This window comes from Ovis canadensis, chromosome 10 (genome assembly GCF_042477335.2).
Source record: "Ovis canadensis isolate MfBH-ARS-UI-01 breed Bighorn chromosome 10, ARS-UI_OviCan_v2, whole genome shotgun sequence".
Classification (NCBI taxonomy): domain Eukaryota; kingdom Metazoa; phylum Chordata; class Mammalia; order Artiodactyla; family Bovidae; genus Ovis; species Ovis canadensis.
This window is the reverse complement of record NC_091254.1, coordinates 87,438,276-87,458,916: the sequence shown is the minus strand read 5'-3', so window position 1 is coordinate 87,458,916 and position 20,641 is coordinate 87,438,276. Positions and strand designations below refer to the sequence as shown.

Here is a 20,641-nt window from a genome sequence, read left to right as displayed (position 1 = left end):
AATCCCAATACTGATGATGAGTAGCATAAAGTAGCAGAAAAATATGAAGTCAAAAGACTGGGGCTGTGAGCACCTGTCTTGTTAATAAACTAGAATCTTTAGGAAATCTTTCAATATCACTGAATCTCCATGCCAAACTATCGAATGGAATTAATGAGCTATTTTACATACAAGACTGTGGTGAAAATCAAATGAGATACTAGATGTAAAAATGTTTTGAAAAGCATGAAATACTATACAAAGTTACAAATTTTAATCTTAGCCTTAGCAAAAATGGGTGACGAAATAGATGACATTGAAAAGTACTTGAAATATTTTTTCAATTCCTTTTTGTGTCAGAGACTGATAGTTTTGATCAGTATTGATTTTCACATTGTTTCTTTAATAATAGAACCTATATATTTATCAAGGCACAAGGCAACCAATAATGATGACATTTCCTGGTCTTCTTAGCAGCTAGATGTAGCTAATAGCTAGGTGTTAGCCTGTGAGATGTGACTGGAATTGATAGGTGCAACTTCTCCCCGCTTCTTCTAAGCTGTCTGAAATAACAATGAGATGGCAGGAGCTGCAGCAGTCATCTTGGACCATGAGTTGAAAGCTGCATGTTAGGAGGAAAGAGCAAGAGAGGGCCTGGAATTCTGGTGATATCACATGGCAGGCTAGTTTGTCTTCTAACTGAGAGAGCAATTGCTTCAATCTTTTGAGGTCACTATTGTTTTCAGTTTCTCTGTTAAAGCAGCCAAATAGGAATCCTACCTGCTGCTGCTGCTAAGTCACTTCAGTCGTGTCCGACTCCGTGCGACCCCAGAGACGGCAGCCCACCAGGCTCCCCCGTCCCTGGGATTCTCCAGGCAAGAACACTGGAGTGGGGTGTCATTTCCTTCTCCAATGCATGAAAGTGAAAAGTGAAAGTGAAGTTGCTCAGTCAGGTCCGATTCTTCGCGACCCCATGGACTGCAGCCTACCAGGCTCCTCTGTCCAAGGGGTTTTCTGGGCAAGAGTACTGGAGCAGAGTGCCATTGCCTTCTGGACTTGTATTTATATTTTAATGATCTTTGTTTACCTCCTTGATCACCTCTCATTCATATTATCAGATTTTTGAACAAGTCCTCATTTCGAACCTTTGGTCAAACTATTTCTGACAAAGTTACCTCCTTTTGAGGATAAGGAGCATATTTTTATAATTTTTTAATAACACATGTGATAACCTTAACTGTTGCCTAACACTGATTGTTAATGTTAGCAATCATTAGAAAGAGTATTCAAATAATTCTCAGGGCAGGTTTTCTCTATTGTTGAGAGTAGGTAGCCAAAAAGTTAAAAGGAGACAGAATATATAGTACATATCTTATTCCTTAATAATAATTTAAACACACAAATATATAGATAGTTTATCCAAGTCTGGTTACTGATGTTGCCATTGCCAGAGAATAAAAGGAAGGTCTACCTGGGAATTGTAGGAGTCAACAGGATGTGGAACTCTGGGGATTTTTCTTTTTTCTTTGCCTCTGCTGGGCTTTTAACACAGATGTATCTGGAATGACTTAGTTTGGGGTCTTAATATTCATTGGATGGACCAATGCTGAAGCTGAAGTTCCGATACTTTGGCCACCTGATGCGGAGATCCAAATCATTGGAAAAGACCCTGATCCTGGGAGAGATTGAGGGCAGGAGGAGAAGGGGGCGAGACAGGATGGGTTGGTTGGATGGTGTCACTGACTCAATGCACATGAGTGTCAGCAAACTCTGGGAGAGAGTGAAGGACAGGAAGGCCTGGCGTGCCGCAGTCCACGGGGTCGCAAAGAGTCGGACATGACTTAGCAACTGAACAACAGCAACAACTTAAGGCTGCTGGCTACCCATGGATCCTTAGACCCAGATGCCTTCTGCTGACATCCTTTCCCAGAGCTGAGGATCACTGGGCAGGCAGGTGCACCGTCAATTTTCAGAGAACAAACTGCATCCTCACCTCTTCATTTCTATCAACAGAGGACCACAGGGAGAGGACGAGTGTGCTGCTTTAGAATGAAATGATACGAGGAGGAAGTTCATGTCGGTCTTTTTAATTTGCTCAGCACTGGCCTCGGGCCAATACAGAGAGATGGTTTCTCCTCTCAACATCCTGATACTGGGTCTCCAGCGGAGCCTCATACATCACGCCTTCAGCAGCGAGGCCACGGAAAGCCTTTTGATAGAAACCCCGAGGCGCTGGAGGAACGGTGTGAAGTTAGCAGAGGCTGCCTTCAAGTCTCAGCTAGGCACGAATTCTCTGCCAAAAATGTAAAGTGAGTTTAAAAGAAACAATCTGAACGCTTTCTAACTTGTTTTGATTTTCCACATGACAAAACATTGGATTGTTAGCATGTGTGTGTGTGTGTGTGTGTGTGTGTGTGTGAGTGATTCAGTGACAGGCAGAACAATAATTTGCAGCTCTGCCATTCTACAGAGCATTAGATTTTAGCATTGAAATGGAAAGAAAGAGAGAAAGCTGCTCATTAATCCCAGTAGCAAGCCTTTTTTCTCACTACCTTAGGAACAAATCATCAGGCAGGGAGATGTTAATATTTTGTAAGCTTAATCTGTAACAGCTAACAAGCAATATTTTCGGCCCCTTTAACCCACCCCATCTATGGCTTAAGAAGTACAACTGTCTATAAAGCCATCAGTCTCTCAGCCCCTTGATGGATGAGCGATTTGGAGGAGGTTGGACTCAGCCAAGGCAACATGGCACTGGGTCCCTGATGGCTTGGAGCTATCACACTCAGGTGGGTTAGACAGAAACCCTTCTGGACAATAATGGGTGGTTTCTAGCACAACTGGCAGGGAGCTTTTATCCCATATGGAAAACATTATGGAGACAAAAAAAGAGCTTTCCCTCTGCAGTCAGCCAAATCTAGCTCACAACCCATGAGGAAGCTACTTATTGTCTGTGAATCTCACTTTCCACGTCGTGAAATTGGGACAAACAGTATCTACCTTCTTGTGAATAGATGTGAGTTATGACAAGGGCCGCTCAAAGTTCCTGGCACAAGGAAGGTCCCAGTAATGCCTTTCCTCCCATGAGAGATGGAAGCTGAGGGTAGTATCAGGAATATCTAAGCCTCTTCTCTAGAACTCTCTTTGATGGAGACACCAGGCTTCCCTCTGCGCAGGCAAGTGCTCCATGAATGTGGGTTGATTAACTCTCAACCCCAGAGAGAGTATTCTGGAGGCTGAGACGCAGCTTATGTAAAGCTGGCTTAAACATCAAACATGTTGGATATCAATGAAATAGGCTTTTCAATCTGATTTAGGGGGTTCACTCATTTTGCCTTCAGCTCCTTGAAAGGACTGATCAGATCAGTCTGTTGTGAAACTTTCTACTCACTCTGATCCCCTACTAAATGCCAGGCAAAGGGTTTCCACTCCCTCTGCCATATTTCTCCCCTTATTATTCAAAGACATTGTGTTGTAGCTGTGGCTGGGAAGAGGTGAAAATAAGAAGCACTTGGCAATGCAGCCTATTTTTTCGGACCACACTCTCACTACATCATGCACGGAGAAAAAAATATTACCAGGCTACAGATATTCAAACGTTGGGAGGTAGAGTCCTAAACTCCTGGAGTAAACATGCACTGCGTTCCATGTCTCATGGCCTAAGTCAGAGTTATTTTTTAAGTTAGTGATCTTGACTTTATTTTGCATACATGCTAGCTGAGCTCCAATACTAAAGGCCAAATTCCTTTTAAGTGTGTTTTCCTCTATGACAGTAGCGTTTCAAACCTGGCAGTGCTGAATCAGATAAGAGGCCTGCTCCAAATAGGAAAAACTCTGAAATAGTCCTCATTTAAAAAGCTAAGGTTCTGCAGTCACATTGGAAATGGTGGACAGGTGGTTATCCTCCTGCTTTTCTCCCTGCTTAATTTATCTTTCATTCCTTATACTGAAAATAAAAACTGGTAAAGGGTGTTTTCCTTAGGTATTCGTTAATAAGCATGTTCTCTCCCTTACTCATGTTCCTTTCTCTGGGGCCACAGGCACATGTCTCCTGAATCTACTAGCCTTTCCTTAAAAGATGGGGGAGAAGCATGGCTCAGGGATAAGATGCAGAGGATGTGAGTCTGCAGTGATGGTCAGTAGCAGGGTAATCGTGTTGAAAAACAACCATAACAACAAAACACGTTACACTGCTTATGATTTTAAACCACATTCAAATAGAGTTCAAAGATGAGAGCCAACATCCAAGAGAGTTGGCATTAAACCTCATGGGAAGGCTGAAAAAGCCTTCTCTTCCTCTCTCTTTCAACAGCAGTATTTCCATTAAAGAGACAATATGAACCGGTCAGTTTCAGCAGAACATCCAAGCCATAATTTGGCTTTTCATGTGTACTTGGGTAGGTTCCAGTTGCCCAAACTACAGCCTGGGCTGCTGCTGCGAAAAAACCCCAAGGACTCTTTCCTTTGTTGGTGCTTTGCCCCTTGACCTTCTAAAGAGGTCTATCCCGTTGGGTGCATTCCTTACCCTACTTAATATCACAGATTGACAAATGTCAGAAAAAAAAAAAAGCGAACCAGATGGATCATCTCTGGCTGGAAAAAGGTGAAGACAGAGAGGAAGCAAGGCGGGGGGGCAGGTCCCAAACAAGCCACCTACGGGCCAGACATCCTCGGCGTGGTCCCACATTCTGCAAGGTGAGGTCAGTGTGCTGGCTCAGCCTCCCCCTTCCGCGGGAGGAGAGGGCGGGGGGGTCGGTCACCATCTCACCACCTGGCTGTTGTAGTCCTCCGTGACGGCCCCCTCGGGGTTCCCCTCCTGTTTGGGCCAGCGGTGGCCCCTGTGATCTCGCTGTAGCCTGCGCTCCCCGCGTCTCCTCTGCCGGTCCCTCTGGCGCTCCAGCTGCTTGGTGCGGTGGTAGCGCTGCTGGAAGAGATCCTTGGCATACTCGTAGAGCTGCACGTCGAGGAAGTTGAGCTCCTCGATGCGCCGGCGGGCGCCCTCGTTGATCTCCACGTTGGAAGCCCGCGTGATGTTGAACTGCGTGAAGGGGGAAATGAACTTGAGGTTGAATGTCCTCTCAAAGAGAAACTGCGTCTTGCGCTGGAACTCCGTGAGGCCGAAGAACGCCATGTTCTTGAGGTTGCTCTTGGCGCTCTGCAGCAAGATCGCGTTCCTCTCGCTCTCGTTCATGAAAGTCAAGTTGTAGCAGCCCACCAGGCTGAGGTCGGCCAGCATGCGCACCTGGCGGTTGTTGGCCAGGTTGTAGGTGCAGTCCATGAACTCCCGCAGGCTGACCCCAGACCAGTCATCCCCTGGGTAGCAGGTAGGCAGCTCGTCTGGGGTGGGGCTCCTCCCGTCGCACATGTGGAGGGAGGTTTTCCACGTGGCCCCTCTCTGGACGTGTTTCCACTCGCTCAGGTATCGGGACACTGGATCCCGCAACATGGTGATGTAATAGAAATTCCTGGAAGAGATGAGGGGGAGAGCGTCAGTCCTCCAGAACTACAACCCTGGGAACTCGGGCCTCTGTGGCCTTTATATCAGCACTGAGTCAATGGACCTGGATGCCGAATGGTCACCTGAGAATGTTTTGCCAGTGCTCACGTGAGAGGCTGTTAGGCCAATGTTCCTCGCTGTGCATGTTTCTATAAACATGCATGCATGGGTTTTCAGTACCATTTGCTGCATTTTTTCTTTCGGCTACAGTGTGGGCAGCCTACCCCAGTATTCTTTGCCAGAAGAATTCCATGGACAGAGAAGCCTGGTGGGCTATAGTCCATGGGGTTGGGAAGAGTTCAACAGGATTGAGTGACTTTTGCTCACTCACAGCGTGGGGAGGGCTGGGGTTGGGGGAAATAGTTCATGCCTTAATGCAGCAATAATTCACTGATAAATTACAGCTGGCAACAACACCACCTTACTTTTAGAAGACTCACCATGATTATTGAAAGTTATCACCCAAATGATATTTTATCTGATCCCTAAAAGGTACTTTTGGAGTAGATATTGGGGACTATTTGATAGGGAAATGTGCAAGGGGGTTAAAATGATTTATCCAAAGCCAGGAGACTAGAAAGAGCAAAGCAGAAAGCCAAGTCTCCTTAATCTTTTTTTGGGTTAAGAGGTAGGTGGTGTAGGGGAAAGATGTGTTGTATGGAGACTAATATTTATTGAGCACTTATTACGTGCTGGAAACTGGACTAGGTGCTTTGTGAGTACTGGCACAGATAACCTTCAACATAACTTGTAAAATGGGTTTTATCATGACTTAAAAAAAAAACCAAAAACTGAGAACACAGAGGTGAAAAACAGCCCAAGATCCTAGAGCAAATGAATATTTGAACTGTGATAAAATTTTAGGCCTATTTGATTTCAAAGCTTCTGTGCTTTCTTGGGCAGCAGATTTTAAAAACAAAAAATGTAACTAATTTTTATTGAATGCCTATTAATTGTCAGGTGCTGTGGTTCTTACAATCATAGGTGTCATCTCATCTAATGGCACCTAATGGAACACAGAGAAGAGATACATTTTATAAACGGTTAGCTTCAGAATGATTAGGTAAAGATCAGGGTACAACTGGCTCACAAGAGAGATGTGAAGAGGCCAGAAGGGATTTGGAAAATCGACAGATAAAGACACAGCAGTAGGCATTAGAGAAAAGCAAATATTGATTCCAAGTCAGGAAAATCCTTCTCATCATTTGAGCAGCTGCCAATGGAGTGGGCTGCCCACCCCACCTCTGTCACCAGGAGTGACACTCAGGGTTTGCCCTGGGCAGACAAAAACATCTCTGAAAAGTTCTGAAAAGAACATTGCTTCCCCTGACAATCTAAACTGTACTAAAAAAAAAATTTATAGCTAGTAAAACCAGTGACAAAAATAAGGAATTGAAGTGTTAGTCACTCAGTCACGTCTGACTCTTTGCAACCCCCATGGAGTGTAGCCCGCCAGGCTCCTCTGTCCATGAAATTCTCCAGGAAAGAGTACTGGAGTGGGTAGCCTATCCCTTCTCCATGGGACCTTCCCAATCCAGGGATTGAACCCGGGTCTCCCACATTGCGGGCTGATTCTTTACCATCTGAGCCACCAGGGAAGCTGGCACTCTGTACTCTTTTTTATGCTGCTTTTAAAAAAGGAATTGATGAGGTATATTTAAAACAATACATTTACTCTGTTCAGTTGTTTTGAATGTCTAGCCAGACAGTTTTGAAATGTGCTAAAGAAACTGTGGTGTTGGAGAAGACTCTTGAGAATTCCTTGGACTGCAAGGAGATCAAACCAGTCCATCCTACAGGAGATCAGTCCTGCATATTCATTGGAAGGACTGATGTTGAGCTGCTAAAGCTCCACCTGATGCAAAGAACTGACTCATTGGAAAAGACCCTGATGCTGGGAAAGATTGAGGGCAGGAGGAGAAGGGGAGGACAGAGAATAAGATGGTTGGATAGCATCACTAACTTGATGGACGTGAGTTTGAACAAGCTCCGGGAGTTGGCGATGGACAGAGAAGCCTGGTGTGCTGCAGTCCATGGGGGTCACAGAGTTGGACACGACTGAGTGACTGAACTGAACTGAAAGAAAATCCAAAATCTTAAGTAACACTCTCATCCCTTTAAATCAGGAAGAAGAATGTACTGAAACCGGCATAGCAAACCAGCCTGAGTACTGCTTTGCCAATCACCATTTTTACATTACTCTATTGTCTTTCCTGATGACAGACTGACAGTTCCATCAGTGGGGGGAAATTTCCCAAAAGGTCTGAAGGGAAAGTTGAAAATGACTGACATTGTTTCTGGGCTCCACAAGGAAATGCTGACAATAAAGATTTTCAGGATATTATATGGTTGAATGTTATATGACATGTCATTATTAATCCTGCTTTGGTCCTATGTTGAAACTTGTTCACATTTCGGTTCTACAAGCAGAGACTTATTTTTATTTGACAATTATATAATAAATATATAAACACAATGATGATGATGGTGGATATAATGTAACTTAGGTGAGTTAAGGAACACAGACTCATCAGGACAGAATACCTTAAATCAGACAGATCTCTGCTTGGAGAAATAAGATCACAAATGGGAAATTTATAATTTTTCTGGTTAGTTGGATAAAATGGAAAGTGAACAAAAAAGGATTTAAATAAAAAAGATGGCAATCAATTGACAAGACTTAGCCCCATTTATGCATCTCAAATTTATACACAATCCAAATTTTTAACATAATCATAAAAGCTGTGAGATTTTAGGGCTGAGGATGACAAATGTTTGTGGCATAAAGAAACTGGAACCAGCTGCTGGAATCTGAGCAGCTGTTGTCTCACTTTGGAAAACTTGCCAAAGAATTCCCAGTGTCTTTGCTCCATCGAAAATGCACATGGTCTCCAAGCTGACTGAAACTAGCTTACACTTAACATGGTCTTGGCTTCAAATTTTATTCAGTGTAACACTATGTTGAAACAATGATTAGCCAAATTGTAGGGCGATGTTTATACAAGTAGAATCATTCTCAAATGTCTGCAGGTTCTACCAGCCGAATAGGTCAGGGGTCCATTTGTAAGTAACACTAACTCTGACATCAAAACACAAAAATGTACTAGTGAGACATTCATACTGATAAAGTACAGAGTTGTTCCCTCCACGGTTCTGGAGCCAAGTGCCTGAAAGCATTTGGGTATTAAAGTCAGATATATTCTCCTGTATGCTTTGTTTCGTTCAATCCTGCAAAGCTGTCACGACAGAAAGCTAAAAAGAATAGGATTGAAGAACATCCAACTATTGAAGGAAAAAACATCACAATTTGATCCATCAAATCATTTTTTCTCATTTCTATTTTTTTCTGTACTTTTGTTTGCTTTTCTACTCTCAGCCAGAAAACTTCAAGGTCACTGATGAAATGACATTCACCTCCAGGCCACAGGTCCAGCCTCATATGTACAAGCTTCACTCCAGTTTCATGAATCTCCTCCCCAATCCCAAATAATGGAAACTCGTTTTCTTCTGCTCCTGCCCAATTCAGTTTCTAAAGAAAATTCTTTAAAAAAAAAACTGAATATTTTATTTTTTATTTTATTTAAAATTTTTTATTTTATATTAAATTATAGTGGGCTAACAATGTTGTCCTAGTTTTAGGCATACAGCAAGATGATTCAGTTGTGCATCAACATGTATTTATTCTTTTTAAAAGTCTTTTCCCATTTAGGCTATTACAGAACATTGAGCAGAATTCTCTGTGCTATACATTAGGTCCATGTTGATAATCTATTTTAAATATAGCAGTGTGCACATGTCAATCCCAAATTCCCAATATACCCCAATCTAAGGAAAATTCTTAAAAATACCCTGAAACCTGCAACTTTCCTTTTCAAGCCTTCCTTGTTCAACAGCACAATGGAGGGCAAAACAGAGATCAGAGAAGGACAAGCAAACTCCCTAGGAGAGGCTGTGGGGCCACGTGCAGCTGTCCTCACAGAACCCAGTCCCTTTTGACTCAGTCCCCTAAACAGAGGCAGAGCTCCATCTGTTCAAACACTTCAACACTATTTGAATTGTTAAATACTTTTCAGTTAAACTCTCCCCAGATTTTGAAACATTAACAAGTAAACTATTATTTTCTCCCTTCACCTATCCATTCACTCACCTAGGAATCCTCCAAACATTAATCGAGCCCCCAATTTTTTGCCAAGCACTGGCTTCCCAGGTGGTGCTAGTGGTAAAGAACCTGCCTGTTAATGCAGGATATGTAAGAGACATGGGGTTCAATTTCTGGGTCAGGACGATCCCCTGGAGAAGGCATGGCCATCCACTCCAGTATTCTTGCCTAGACGATCCCATGGACAGTGGAGAGTCTGGCGAGCTATGGTCCCTAGACTTGCAAAGAGTCAGACATGATTGAATTGACTTAGCACACACGTGCACATGGGTCTAGGCAGCAGGGACCCCAAGATCACCAAGACATGGTCCTCAAGGAGATCTCAGGCACCCAGGGATTTTGGTAAAGTGGGACAGATGCTAACCACCAAGTTAAGGGACTGTTCTGCCAGTCTCCCTGGATCAGAAAGATCCCAAGGACAGAGGCTTTGTCTTAATGACAGCTTGCTGCCTGCAGATTTCCTGTTTGCCACCTGTCTCTCTCGAGAGTTTGGACAAATTCATGTAAGAATGTCTGAAAAGCAATTACAGCTCTTTAGAATAATTATTCTTGTGAGCCCAGGGTAAAGATGGCATAGCCTTGTGTACTCAGGAAACTTAGGGCTCTTTGGTTAGTTCAGTGATCATTTCAGCTGATGATTGTTATAGAACCCATCATGGCTTACTATCGGAGAAGGCAATGGCACCCCACTCCAGTACTCTTGCCTGGAGGATCCCAGGGGCGGGGGAGCCTGGTGGGCTGCCATCCATGGGGTCGCACAGAGTCGGACACGACTGAAGCGACTTAGCAGCAGCAGCAGCAGCATGGCTTACTGTAGTGCAAAGACTAGGAACATGTGCTCAGCTATAAGGTAATCCTGTTAAAAAATTCAAAACACAGCACAAGGACATGACTGCCTTCCCTCAGTCTTTGAGTTTTCCTTTGCTCATTTGCATCCTGCTCATCTTTCCTGGCCCAGCTCAAGCCTCATCTCCATCTCCCCTGACTTTGGCAGCCTTGAGGGTTTATTGCATCACTTACTGCACTTTTAACATGCGTATGAGAGTCCTGTTCACATCTCCCCTTTCAGTTCCTTTTTGATAACTGGATCTTAGGCCTGGTGCCCCGCAGCACCTCCACAAAGTCCTGCTCACTGCAGATATTCAGTAAATGAGGCTGTGGAAAAGAAATGACCTTCAAAGGAGATAAGTGTCTTCTAATGACTAAGGTTAATATTGCCTTTGACAAATAGGCCCTTCTTTTTTCCCCTACAAACTAATCCGATACTATTTTTGAACACCCAAAACATGTGAAAAGAGTAAAAAGACATAAAATCTTCTAATCCATCCATCATTCAATCATGATGGTTAATATGCAGAGAGAGTCATGAGAGACTTCAGGTAAAAGGCAGAATTTCATATACCAGATAATTATTAGAAATGAGATTTTTAAAATGCTAAACTTAGTAGTTTTCTTCCCTTCTGCTTTAAGAACCTGTGTTTCACCCAGCAGTTTATTGTATTTATAATTGCTCATTTCTTTAATTAGCAAGTCATTTAATTAACATATGGCTTATTGAGGGTGTGTGTGTGTGTGTGTGTGTGTGTGTGTGTGTGTGTGTGTGTGTAAGGAGCTGCTCTAGGAAATGTAGAGAATAAAAAAAAGAATAAAATGGCCTCAAAGTGTTATAAGTGTAAGAGTGGTAAATTAGAAAAAAAAAAGAGGCATTGATTAGCAAGTTATAGAGGTGAGGAGTGGACAAAGAATACTTCAGAGAATATTTCAGTAGGTACAGAGAGCAGCGTGACCTAATGAGACCAGCGAGTTTATGTTGTGCATTTCACTGAACGTTTGCTAATAAATGAATGAATGGAAAGAGGGACGTAAGCTCCAACTTATTGGAAAAGACCCTGATGCTGAGAAAGATTGAAGGCAGAAGAAGAGGGCAGCAGAGGCCGAGATGGTGGGATGGCATCACTGAATGGACATGAGTTTGAGCAAACTCCAGGAGATGGTAAGGAACAGTGAAGCCTGGTGTGCTGCATGAATGGGGTGGCAAAAAGTCAGACATGATTGGCAACTGAACAATAGCAACAATCGGAACAGGGGGCTTCCTAGGTGGCGCTAGTGGTAAATAACCCACGGTTTTGTTCCCTGGGTCAGGAAGATCCTCCGGAGGAGGGTATGGCAACCCACTCCAGTCTTCCTGCCTGGAAATCCTCATGGACCGAGGAGCCTGGCGGGCGACAGTCCATGTCACACATGACTGAAGCGACTTCGCATGCATGCAGGCTAACTGGAACAGGATGCTGAGGCCAGTTTGCCATGAGTTCTTCATGCACCTGTGAATGGCTAAAATAGGAAAAGTGTTGACGTGGGAAGCTTCACGGAGCAACAGAGTTTATGGGGGACAAAAGTAGGCAGAGACAAGGAAAGATATTGGACAGCCCTGGTGAGAGACCAGCAAGGAAGAACCCGGAACTATGGGCACTGATGAGAAAGGATCAAGGATGAATTATAGACCTAGCATAGGCTCCACCTTCACCGTTCATTCCCCTTCCTCGGGGGGCCTTCTCTAAACCACCTTTTCCTCCTTCGTATGTCCTTCTTCCCTTCTATCTAATCCTTCTAATCCTTCATTTCAGTTCTGTGTTGGGAAAGAGGCAGCACAGGTATGCACTCAGAAACGGTGAAGCGAGGAGTAGAAGGCCCTGGAATCACTGTGCCTGTGCTGATTAAAAAATATTCCCTTTCATGAGGTTATGACATGCCTATCCAATAAGAACACATTTGAAGAAACATATAAAATGCCAGGTTCAAGACTGAAGGTGGGAGGAGAAGGGTATGACAGAGGAGGAGATGGTTCGATGGCATCACCAACTCAAGGGACATGAGTTTGAGTAAATTCCAGGAGTTGGTGATGGACAGGGAGGCCTAGCGTGTTGCAGTCCACAGGGTCGCAAAGAGTCAGACACTACTGAGCGACTGAACTAACTAACAGGATATTCCTTGCACCACCAGCTTAATGCTTGTAAAATCAAGCAAAACAGTTAATATTGCCACAATCCACAGTTCAAAGCATTCATAGAATCCAGCTCATCTAGATACTCCTTCCTTCAACCTCCTGTGATGACCTAAGAAGGTATCCCCTCCCCCAACCCCACCCCCGGAAACCTGTGCTGCTCAAGCTTTTATCTTCATTCTGGTGGCCAGGGAATGTCTTATCCCTTGAGCTGGCTTTATACATCACTCATCCTTCAGCCTTCAGAGCATCTGATACATGACCTTGTATATCCTGGGTGTTCAGCTGTTCAATGTTGATGGCATTAAAAAACAGATACATTTTATCAGCCACCATTTTAGGAATTCTCATGGTGATTGTCACCAGGAAACTGAACTTGTCGGTGCCTTAACCTGCAGAAGTAGCTCAGGCTGATTTCCCTTAGCCTAGACCTTATGAAATGTATGAGAAACAATCAATTTCTCCTCCTTCCTCTTGTCCTACAGACTTTTATTTTGAAACTTATTGTTCTATGTTTTCTGTTTTAATTTTTCCAATGTTGTATTGATTTCTGCTGTACAACAACGTGAATCAGCCATAATTATACATATATATATCCCCTCCTGGTTGAGCCTGGCTCCGCTCCCTATAAGGTGCCCTTGAGGACATTGAAGGAGCTCTTTGGTCTTCAGCAGGGAGCAAGCACAGATGACCAGCCCATCCTAAACACAAGCTGATGTAACTGACTGGGACCCCATGGGACCTTTGGGCGTGGGGGGACAGGGCTTCCCCCATATCCTCTGCTTTAGCTCCTCTCTGAAGTAAATGTGTTGTTTACTTGCTAAGTTGTGTCTGACTATTGAGACCCCATGGACTGTAGCCCCTCTGTCCAGAGAATTTGATAATAGTATTTGATGTACATTTCCTGTGTTGTTTTACAGATGTAAACACCCTCCCCTTCTCCAGCCAGTGGAAGATGCTAACTACTTAATGACCTTAATAGGTTTCCCTGGTGGCTCAGAGGTTAAAGCTTCTGCCTGGAATGCAGGAGACCAGGGTTGATCCCTGGGTAGGGAAGATTCCCTGGGGAAGGAAATGGCAGCCCACTCCAGGCACTCACATGGGTTAACTTTATCAGTCTTTAGGTTCCAGAAGGCCTAGGGCTATGTACTTATACTTAAGGTCATCAAAGTCACTCAGTTGTGTCTGGCTCTTTGTGACCCCATGGACTATAGCCTACCAGGCTCTTCCCTCTATGGGATTCTCCAGGCAAGAGTACTTGCTACAGGCTACAGTCAGACTGAGTGACTTTGATGGCCTTAAGTACACAGCCCCAGGCCTTCTGGAACCTAAAGACTGATAAAGTTAACCCCTGTGACCCCACCCTGCTGCCTCATCATCAGCCAATCAGAGAGCTGTGCACCAGCTGATCGCAGACCCTGTGACCCGCCCCTCCCTTGCCTCCTCACCTGGCTTTTTAAAGTCCTTAAATGCCAAGTCCTTCCAGTTGTGTCCAACTCTTTGCAACCCTATGGACTGTAGCCCTCCAGGCTCCTCTGTCTATGGGATTCTCCAGACAAAGAATACTGGAGTGGGTTGCCATGCCCTCCTCCAGGGAATCTTCCCCACCCAGGGATTGAACCTGCATCTTTTATGTCTCCCGCATTGGCAGGTGGGGGTTCTTTACTGCTGAGCCACCCTAAAAATCCTTTGCTGAAACGCTTTGGGGAATCCGGAGCTTTTTAGTCAGGAGCCACCCGTCTCATCCCTTTGCAGGGCCCTGAGATAAACCTTTCTCTGCTCCAGACGCCTTCATTTCAGTTTGTTTGGCCTCACTGTGAGGCCACGTGAACTTGTGTTAACAATGTGTGCATTTTTAAAAAGTGAAACTTAGGTCTCCCACCCCGCTGTGCTGTGTGCAGGAGTCATTTTCCAAATGCTCAGAATGGAATTAATTTCTCGACTCTCTTTAGAGACCGCCCATTCTTCATTATCTCAGTGGAGTATTATCTGCACTGTTCTGTATCTGATAGGGGGAATCACAGCACTTAGAGCTTGGCAATCAGAATGCCCTTTGACACAGTGATGAAAAGGCCTTTGATTCCAGTCTTGAAAACAAATTAAGGGATTTAAGAATGATGTTCTAAGCAAATGGGAAATTGGGAACGATGATTGTTAAGTGTTGTATTAAAGAACTCTCGGGGGCTGACAATGGCGTCTGTCAGAGCCATTGGTTCTAAGGATGTCCGGCATTGTGATGAGAAAATGGGAACATTCACATATCCTTATCTCGCCCCACACAGAAACCACTCGTTCCCCCACCCAGCTGCCATCACCTCCTCCCTGAGGGTGACTTACTTACAAAGCAGCCAGACCCTTTTGACTGAGGAATTTTTATCTGACTTATTACCCAAAGATCTTGACTCTTTTCAGTTGGGAGGATATTGGGGAGAGGAAAGCCCATAGCGCTTCCCTCCAAAGGCGAAGGCTCTATGTCCTCTTTTTCCCAGGGTACCTGGTAACATTAAAGAGAGAATACTTTGGAGGTAGCTGGTCTTTCTTTCTTTTTTTTTAAATCATTGATCCCCACGCCTAACCCCAGTTAGAAATGCAGTACATTGACATTATGGAAAATATAAGCAATGAAAAAACATAAAAATAAGAGAAGAGAATGAAAATTACTTGGAATCACGTCACTAGGATATAACCACAGTTAAACATATATTTCTTTTACAGATTTGAAATCATACTGTACATTGTATTTTTAACAAGTATTTAAAACTTAAAAGGGCTTCCCAGGTGGTTCAGTGGTAAGGAATCTTCCTGCCGATGCAGGAGACACAGTTTTGATCCCTGGGTTGGGAAGATTCCCTGAAGGAGGAAATGACAACCTACTCCAGTATTCTTGCCTGGGAAATCCCATGGACAGAAGAGCCTGGAGGGCTATAGTCCATGGGGTCGCAAAGAGTTGGACACAACTGAATAACTGAGCAAAACCTTAAAAATATGAGGGGAATGTATTTTCCATTTTATTTAATGTTCTTCCATGGGAGTATAGTGTTCCAAATATGGAGGTACCGTAATTTATGTGACCAAGCTCCCAGTTTTGGACAAATAAGTTGATTCTATTTGGAGTGGGGGCTACTAGAGACAATAATCTGATAAACTCCTTAAACCATAAATATTTGGGCAGAGAATAAACGGCTAGAATTTCTGACTGGCTTCCTAGGTGACTCCAGTGGTAAAGAACCTTCCTGCCAATGCAGGAGGCAATGGAGACTCTAGCTCGATCACTGGGTCAGGAAGATCCCCTGGAGAAGGAAATGCAAATCCACTCTAGTGTTCTTGCCTAAAGAACCCCATGGACAGAGGAGCCTAGTGGGATACGGTCCATAGGGTTGCAAAGAGTCAGACACGACTGAAATGATTTAGCATGCAGAATTTCTGAGTCAAGAGAATTGCCCCCATTGGCTTCCCTGATAACTGAGTTGGTAAAGAATCTGCCTGCAATGCAGTAGACCCCGTTTTAATTCCTGGGTCTAGAAGACCTGCTGGAGAAGGGATAGGCTACCCACTCCAGTATTCTTGGGCTTCCCTTGTGGCTCAGCTGGTAAAGAATCTGCCTGCAATGCAGGAGACCTGGGTTCTATCCTTGGGTTGGGAAGATCCCCTGGAGAATGGAAAGGCTCCCCACTCCAGTATACTGGCCTGGAGAATTCCATGGGCTGTATAGTCCATGGGGTTGCAACACAACTGAGCGACTTTCACTTTCATTCACTTTTCATCATCAAAATGCTGAAGTATAGCCAGCCACAGTCAGCAGAGCCAAGGACAGAGCCATTCCGTGTGACCTGACATCATGGGGTGTTTGGGGACAAGTTCATCTGAAAGCAGAGGAAAAGCCATGAAACAGGCTCCTGGCTCTGCCCTCTCCCAGCTGGGCCAGGAAAGATGCCCTGTTCAGATCCTAAGCCTAAAAGATGGACATCCTAGGACAGCCAAATGGGGTTTGTGATGCGGTGCTGAGGAAACATTCTTCCAAAAAGATTTGTTTATTTTACACTTAATGAGCAGCTGGAATATCAAATTAGAGGCTAAACATTTGTGGAATCAAATCCCACTCATCAACACTGGAGCTATATTAAAGCCGACATCTAGCTCAGAAAGAGGGAAGTTCCTCACCCGATTATATTCAGTACCAGTACTTCTGGACATAGCCTCCCTCTTGTGATGGAGCTTTTCTGCAAGTCTAGGTATCAGCAGGGCTTTCCAGGTGGCGCTGGTGGTAAAGAACCCACTTGCCAACACAGGAGACATAAGAGATGTGGGTTCGATCCCTGGGTTGGGAAGATTCCCTGGAGGAGGGCATGGCAACCCATCCCAGGATTCTTGCCTAGAGAATCCCAGGGACAGAGGAGCCTGGTGGGTTACGGTTCACAGTGTTACCAACAGTCGGACACAACTGGAGTGACTTAGCACAGCTATCAGCCAACTTTAATAATGGGAAACTGCACATGTCACTAAACCAACCAAACAAAAGCACAAAATAAGATATTTTTGGAAGATACCGGTCATTGGTAATTTCTCTAAGAGGAATAGTCAACACCCCCACCAGTTCAACCAGAAAAAAGAAGGTAGAATTTCTCACTATGAGGCCATTTTAAATCTTGTCACACGGCTTCTTTGTGTTGACACAAATCCTGGGAGCCTCAGACTCACGAAAATACCATGATTTTCAGGTGCTTGTCATATTTGCTTTCAGTTTCCCCCAAGTGGCCACTGCAAGAATAAATTTCAGGGAATGCATGTTCCAGGGACGTGTTTCTGCTATCTTGCTGAGTACAGTTCCTCCCAGTACAGTTTCAGATGTGCCAGGGAGAGTCCTGCTCTCATGCATTATTCAGGGACTTCTGTGATTATTTGGTTCAGAGGCGCCCTGCTTTGCTCTGCCGCACTGGGGCTTGGGCAGGAGGAGTTCTCTAGGCTCTGTGCTCTGCTCTGCAGAGCTGTGGTTTATGCATGCGGGCATTCACCTGAAGCCTGGAGCAGCCCCGGAGTGAGATAAGGCCCAATTCAATCTCAGGCACAGCTCTAATCCCCAGCCGGGCAACGCGGAACACCAGATAGTACACTCAGATTGTGTTATTAGTCCATGCGTGTTCAGTCCTGCTCGCTCTTTAGTTAATTTCTCAGGCACTGCTTTTAGGAAATGTGGGAATTTCCCAGTAGCAGCGAGGCAGTGTCTTCATTGTCATTGTTTTTTAGCAGCTGATTTGGAAAAGAAAAAAGAAGTCAATCAGGGTATTCCTTCAAGGTCAAGGCATACGTTTTGATATTTAGGTTTATAGCTCACAGCTTGGGTACAGGTTTTCCTAAAACATTGCAAGAACCAAAAATTAAACCGCCTGTGTCCAGATTTTGCTATGTTCTTCCATGAAAGAGTCTTTCGTGTTAGCATTTTCCTAGATTCTGGTGTCAGGTCTGGGGAATCATTTTTAACATATTTAACAAAATACTTAAGAGAGTGCCACCTGATTCCTTCCCCTGCCAGTTCTCAAAGAAAGAGTGCCTTGAAGGTCATCCCCCAGGCAACAGTTTTTTTAAAAAGACTTTTTTGATGTGGACCATATTTAAAGCCTATTGAATTTATTACAACATTATTTCAATTTTATGTTTTGTTTTCTGACCACGAGGGATATGGGATCTTAGCTCTTTGACCAGGGATTGAATTTGCACCCTCCCACCTCACCCCACCCCCCAAATTGTAAAGCAAAGTCTTAACCACTGGACCACCAGGGAAATGCCCCCTCCAGGCAATGATTAAAAGCAAGCTAAATGGAAAACATGGAAAGTTCCATGTGAAACAAAAAGTGTTATTAATAGCAATAATAATAATGGATAACATTTACTGAGTACATACTATATCAGAGTGAAAGTCGCTCAGTCATGTCCTACTCTTTGAGACCCCATGGACTATATAGTCCATTCTCCAGGCCAGAATACTGGAGTGGATAGCCTTTCTCTTTCTTCTGCAGATGATCTTCCCAACCCAGGGATAGAACCCAGGTCTCCCACATTGTAAGTGGATTCTTTACCAGCTGAGCCACAAGGGAAGCCCATTATATCAAAGTACAGTTTTAAATGCTTTATTTATTAAAATGAAAATTAAAATTTTTATTGAATTTTAAAATCTAATGTATTTATTGGAAACAAAATTGGTACTAATAGCCATCATAATAATGGACACCATTTATTGAGCGCGCACTATGTCCAAGAACATTTCTAAGTACTTCTATTAATCCCAAGTGGCGCTAGTGGTAAAGAACCTGCCTTCCAATGCATAAGACGTAAGAGATGTGGGTTCATCCCTTGGGGCTGGGAAGATTCCTTGGAGGAGGGCATGGCAACCCACTCCAGTATTCTTGCCTGGAGAATCCCATGGACAGAGAAGCCTGGCGGCCTACAGTCTGTGGGGTCACAAAGAGTAGGACACGACTGAAGCGACTTAGCATGCGTGCATGCATAGATCATGTAACTCAACCCTTTGAGTTACACAGGCTTTTAGATGATGTCTAACATTTCATAAAGTGATGGGAGTTCTGACAGTCTCCTCCACTGTCTTGTGTCAGGCTGTTGTAGAGATGCTTTGTGACTTAATGCACCGATGGTCTGGGCTTTTGTTGAAGTCAAAGCTCCAGAAGCAAAATTAGCATCTTATGGTGAGGGATCTGTGTTTGCCTGTGGGTAGATGGGAGTGAGGCAGCATACTGCAGGGGCCAGGGAGACAGGGGCACCAGGCTCCTCTCAGGGTCAGAGGTCAGCTACTTAGAGCTTAGGAGTAGTCCTCAACACAGTTTTCCTGAGTTCAGCACACCCTCTCAACGGTGTAAAAAATCTGCACTTGAGTAAAGAATATTAGAGACAAGGGGGAATTTACTGCAGTTCCATTCATTTCTTTTTTCTTTTTTTTTACCATTTTTTTTTCTATTAACATCTAGTTCATTTACAATGTTGTGTTAGTTTCTGCTGAACAGCAAAGTGATTCAGTTAAACAGATATATACTTTCTTTTTTTTAATATTCTTTTCCATTACGGTTGATCGTAAGATATTGAATATAGTTCCCTGTATCACTCCCAAGTAACCTGGAAGACAAAAGCTGTAGTCATCTCAGGACAATAAAGTATGGTTAGAAATAGCCATGCAAGAGAATTCAGATGAAGCCAAAGCTCCTGCGATGCCATAATTCTTTTTCTGTTTTTAAAATAGGTCTTTTGAAACACAATGCTACAAAGGTGTTCAAAAAAGGTTTTGGGATCCTGACGCTGGCTGTTCTGACACCTTTATTCAGGAAGAGAAGATTCAAGAAAAATACAATCAAGCTCAACCATTGGGATGGAACATTAGCCAACAATTTCAAACATGTTGGGAACATCACCTAAGGTGCCACGGAAAGAAAATAGGTTTGAAGTTAGAAAGATATGGGTTTCAATGTCAGGTCCACTTCACATTTGATGTGAGCTGGTCAGTGTATATGACCTCTAGGAGGCTTAGTGTTCTCATCTAAAGAGCCAGGGTATAAATGCTTACCTCATAGTGTTGAGGGAATTAATGGTTAAAATAATGACTATAGAAGGTCCAGCAGTAGCTGCTGCATAGCAGACCCTCAACATAAGCCCACACTCTCTGCTTCAAAAGCTTCCCTTCTCCCGTGGATATCAGAGCTTCAGAAGCTACCAATACAGTGAAATTTTAAATATTAAACAAGCTGCGTTAATAATTTAAAAAATAGCTGATAGTGCTTTTCTATTTGTATAACATACTTATGGTTTTCCAAACACTTTCCTCATCCATTATTTCACTTGATTCTCAGTACAAAATTATGTCAGAGCAGAATTTACAGATGAGGGAACTGATGCTCGCAGATATGAAAGGATGTTCCCGAGATCAAACAACTAGTGGAGCTGAGACTTTTTTCTTCTTCAGCTATGAGACAAGTTTATTTACTTACCTAAAAGTATTTATTGA

The 20,641-nt window shown here is 43.8% G+C and overlaps 1 protein-coding gene across 1 annotated transcript in view; it reads right to left on the bottom strand.

Moving 5' to 3' along the window:
* Positions 1 to 4,735: 4,735 nt before the first annotated feature.
* The window catches only part of HS6ST3 (heparan sulfate 6-O-sulfotransferase 3), a 711,802-nt gene continuing 695,896 nt past the window's right edge, over positions 4,736 to 20,641 (bottom strand). The window contains exon 2 of the mRNA XM_069602390.1: positions 4,736 to 5,444. Coding sequence (XP_069458491.1) covers positions 4,736 to 5,444 — 709 coding nt within the window. The remainder of the gene's footprint in view (positions 5,445 to 20,641) is intronic.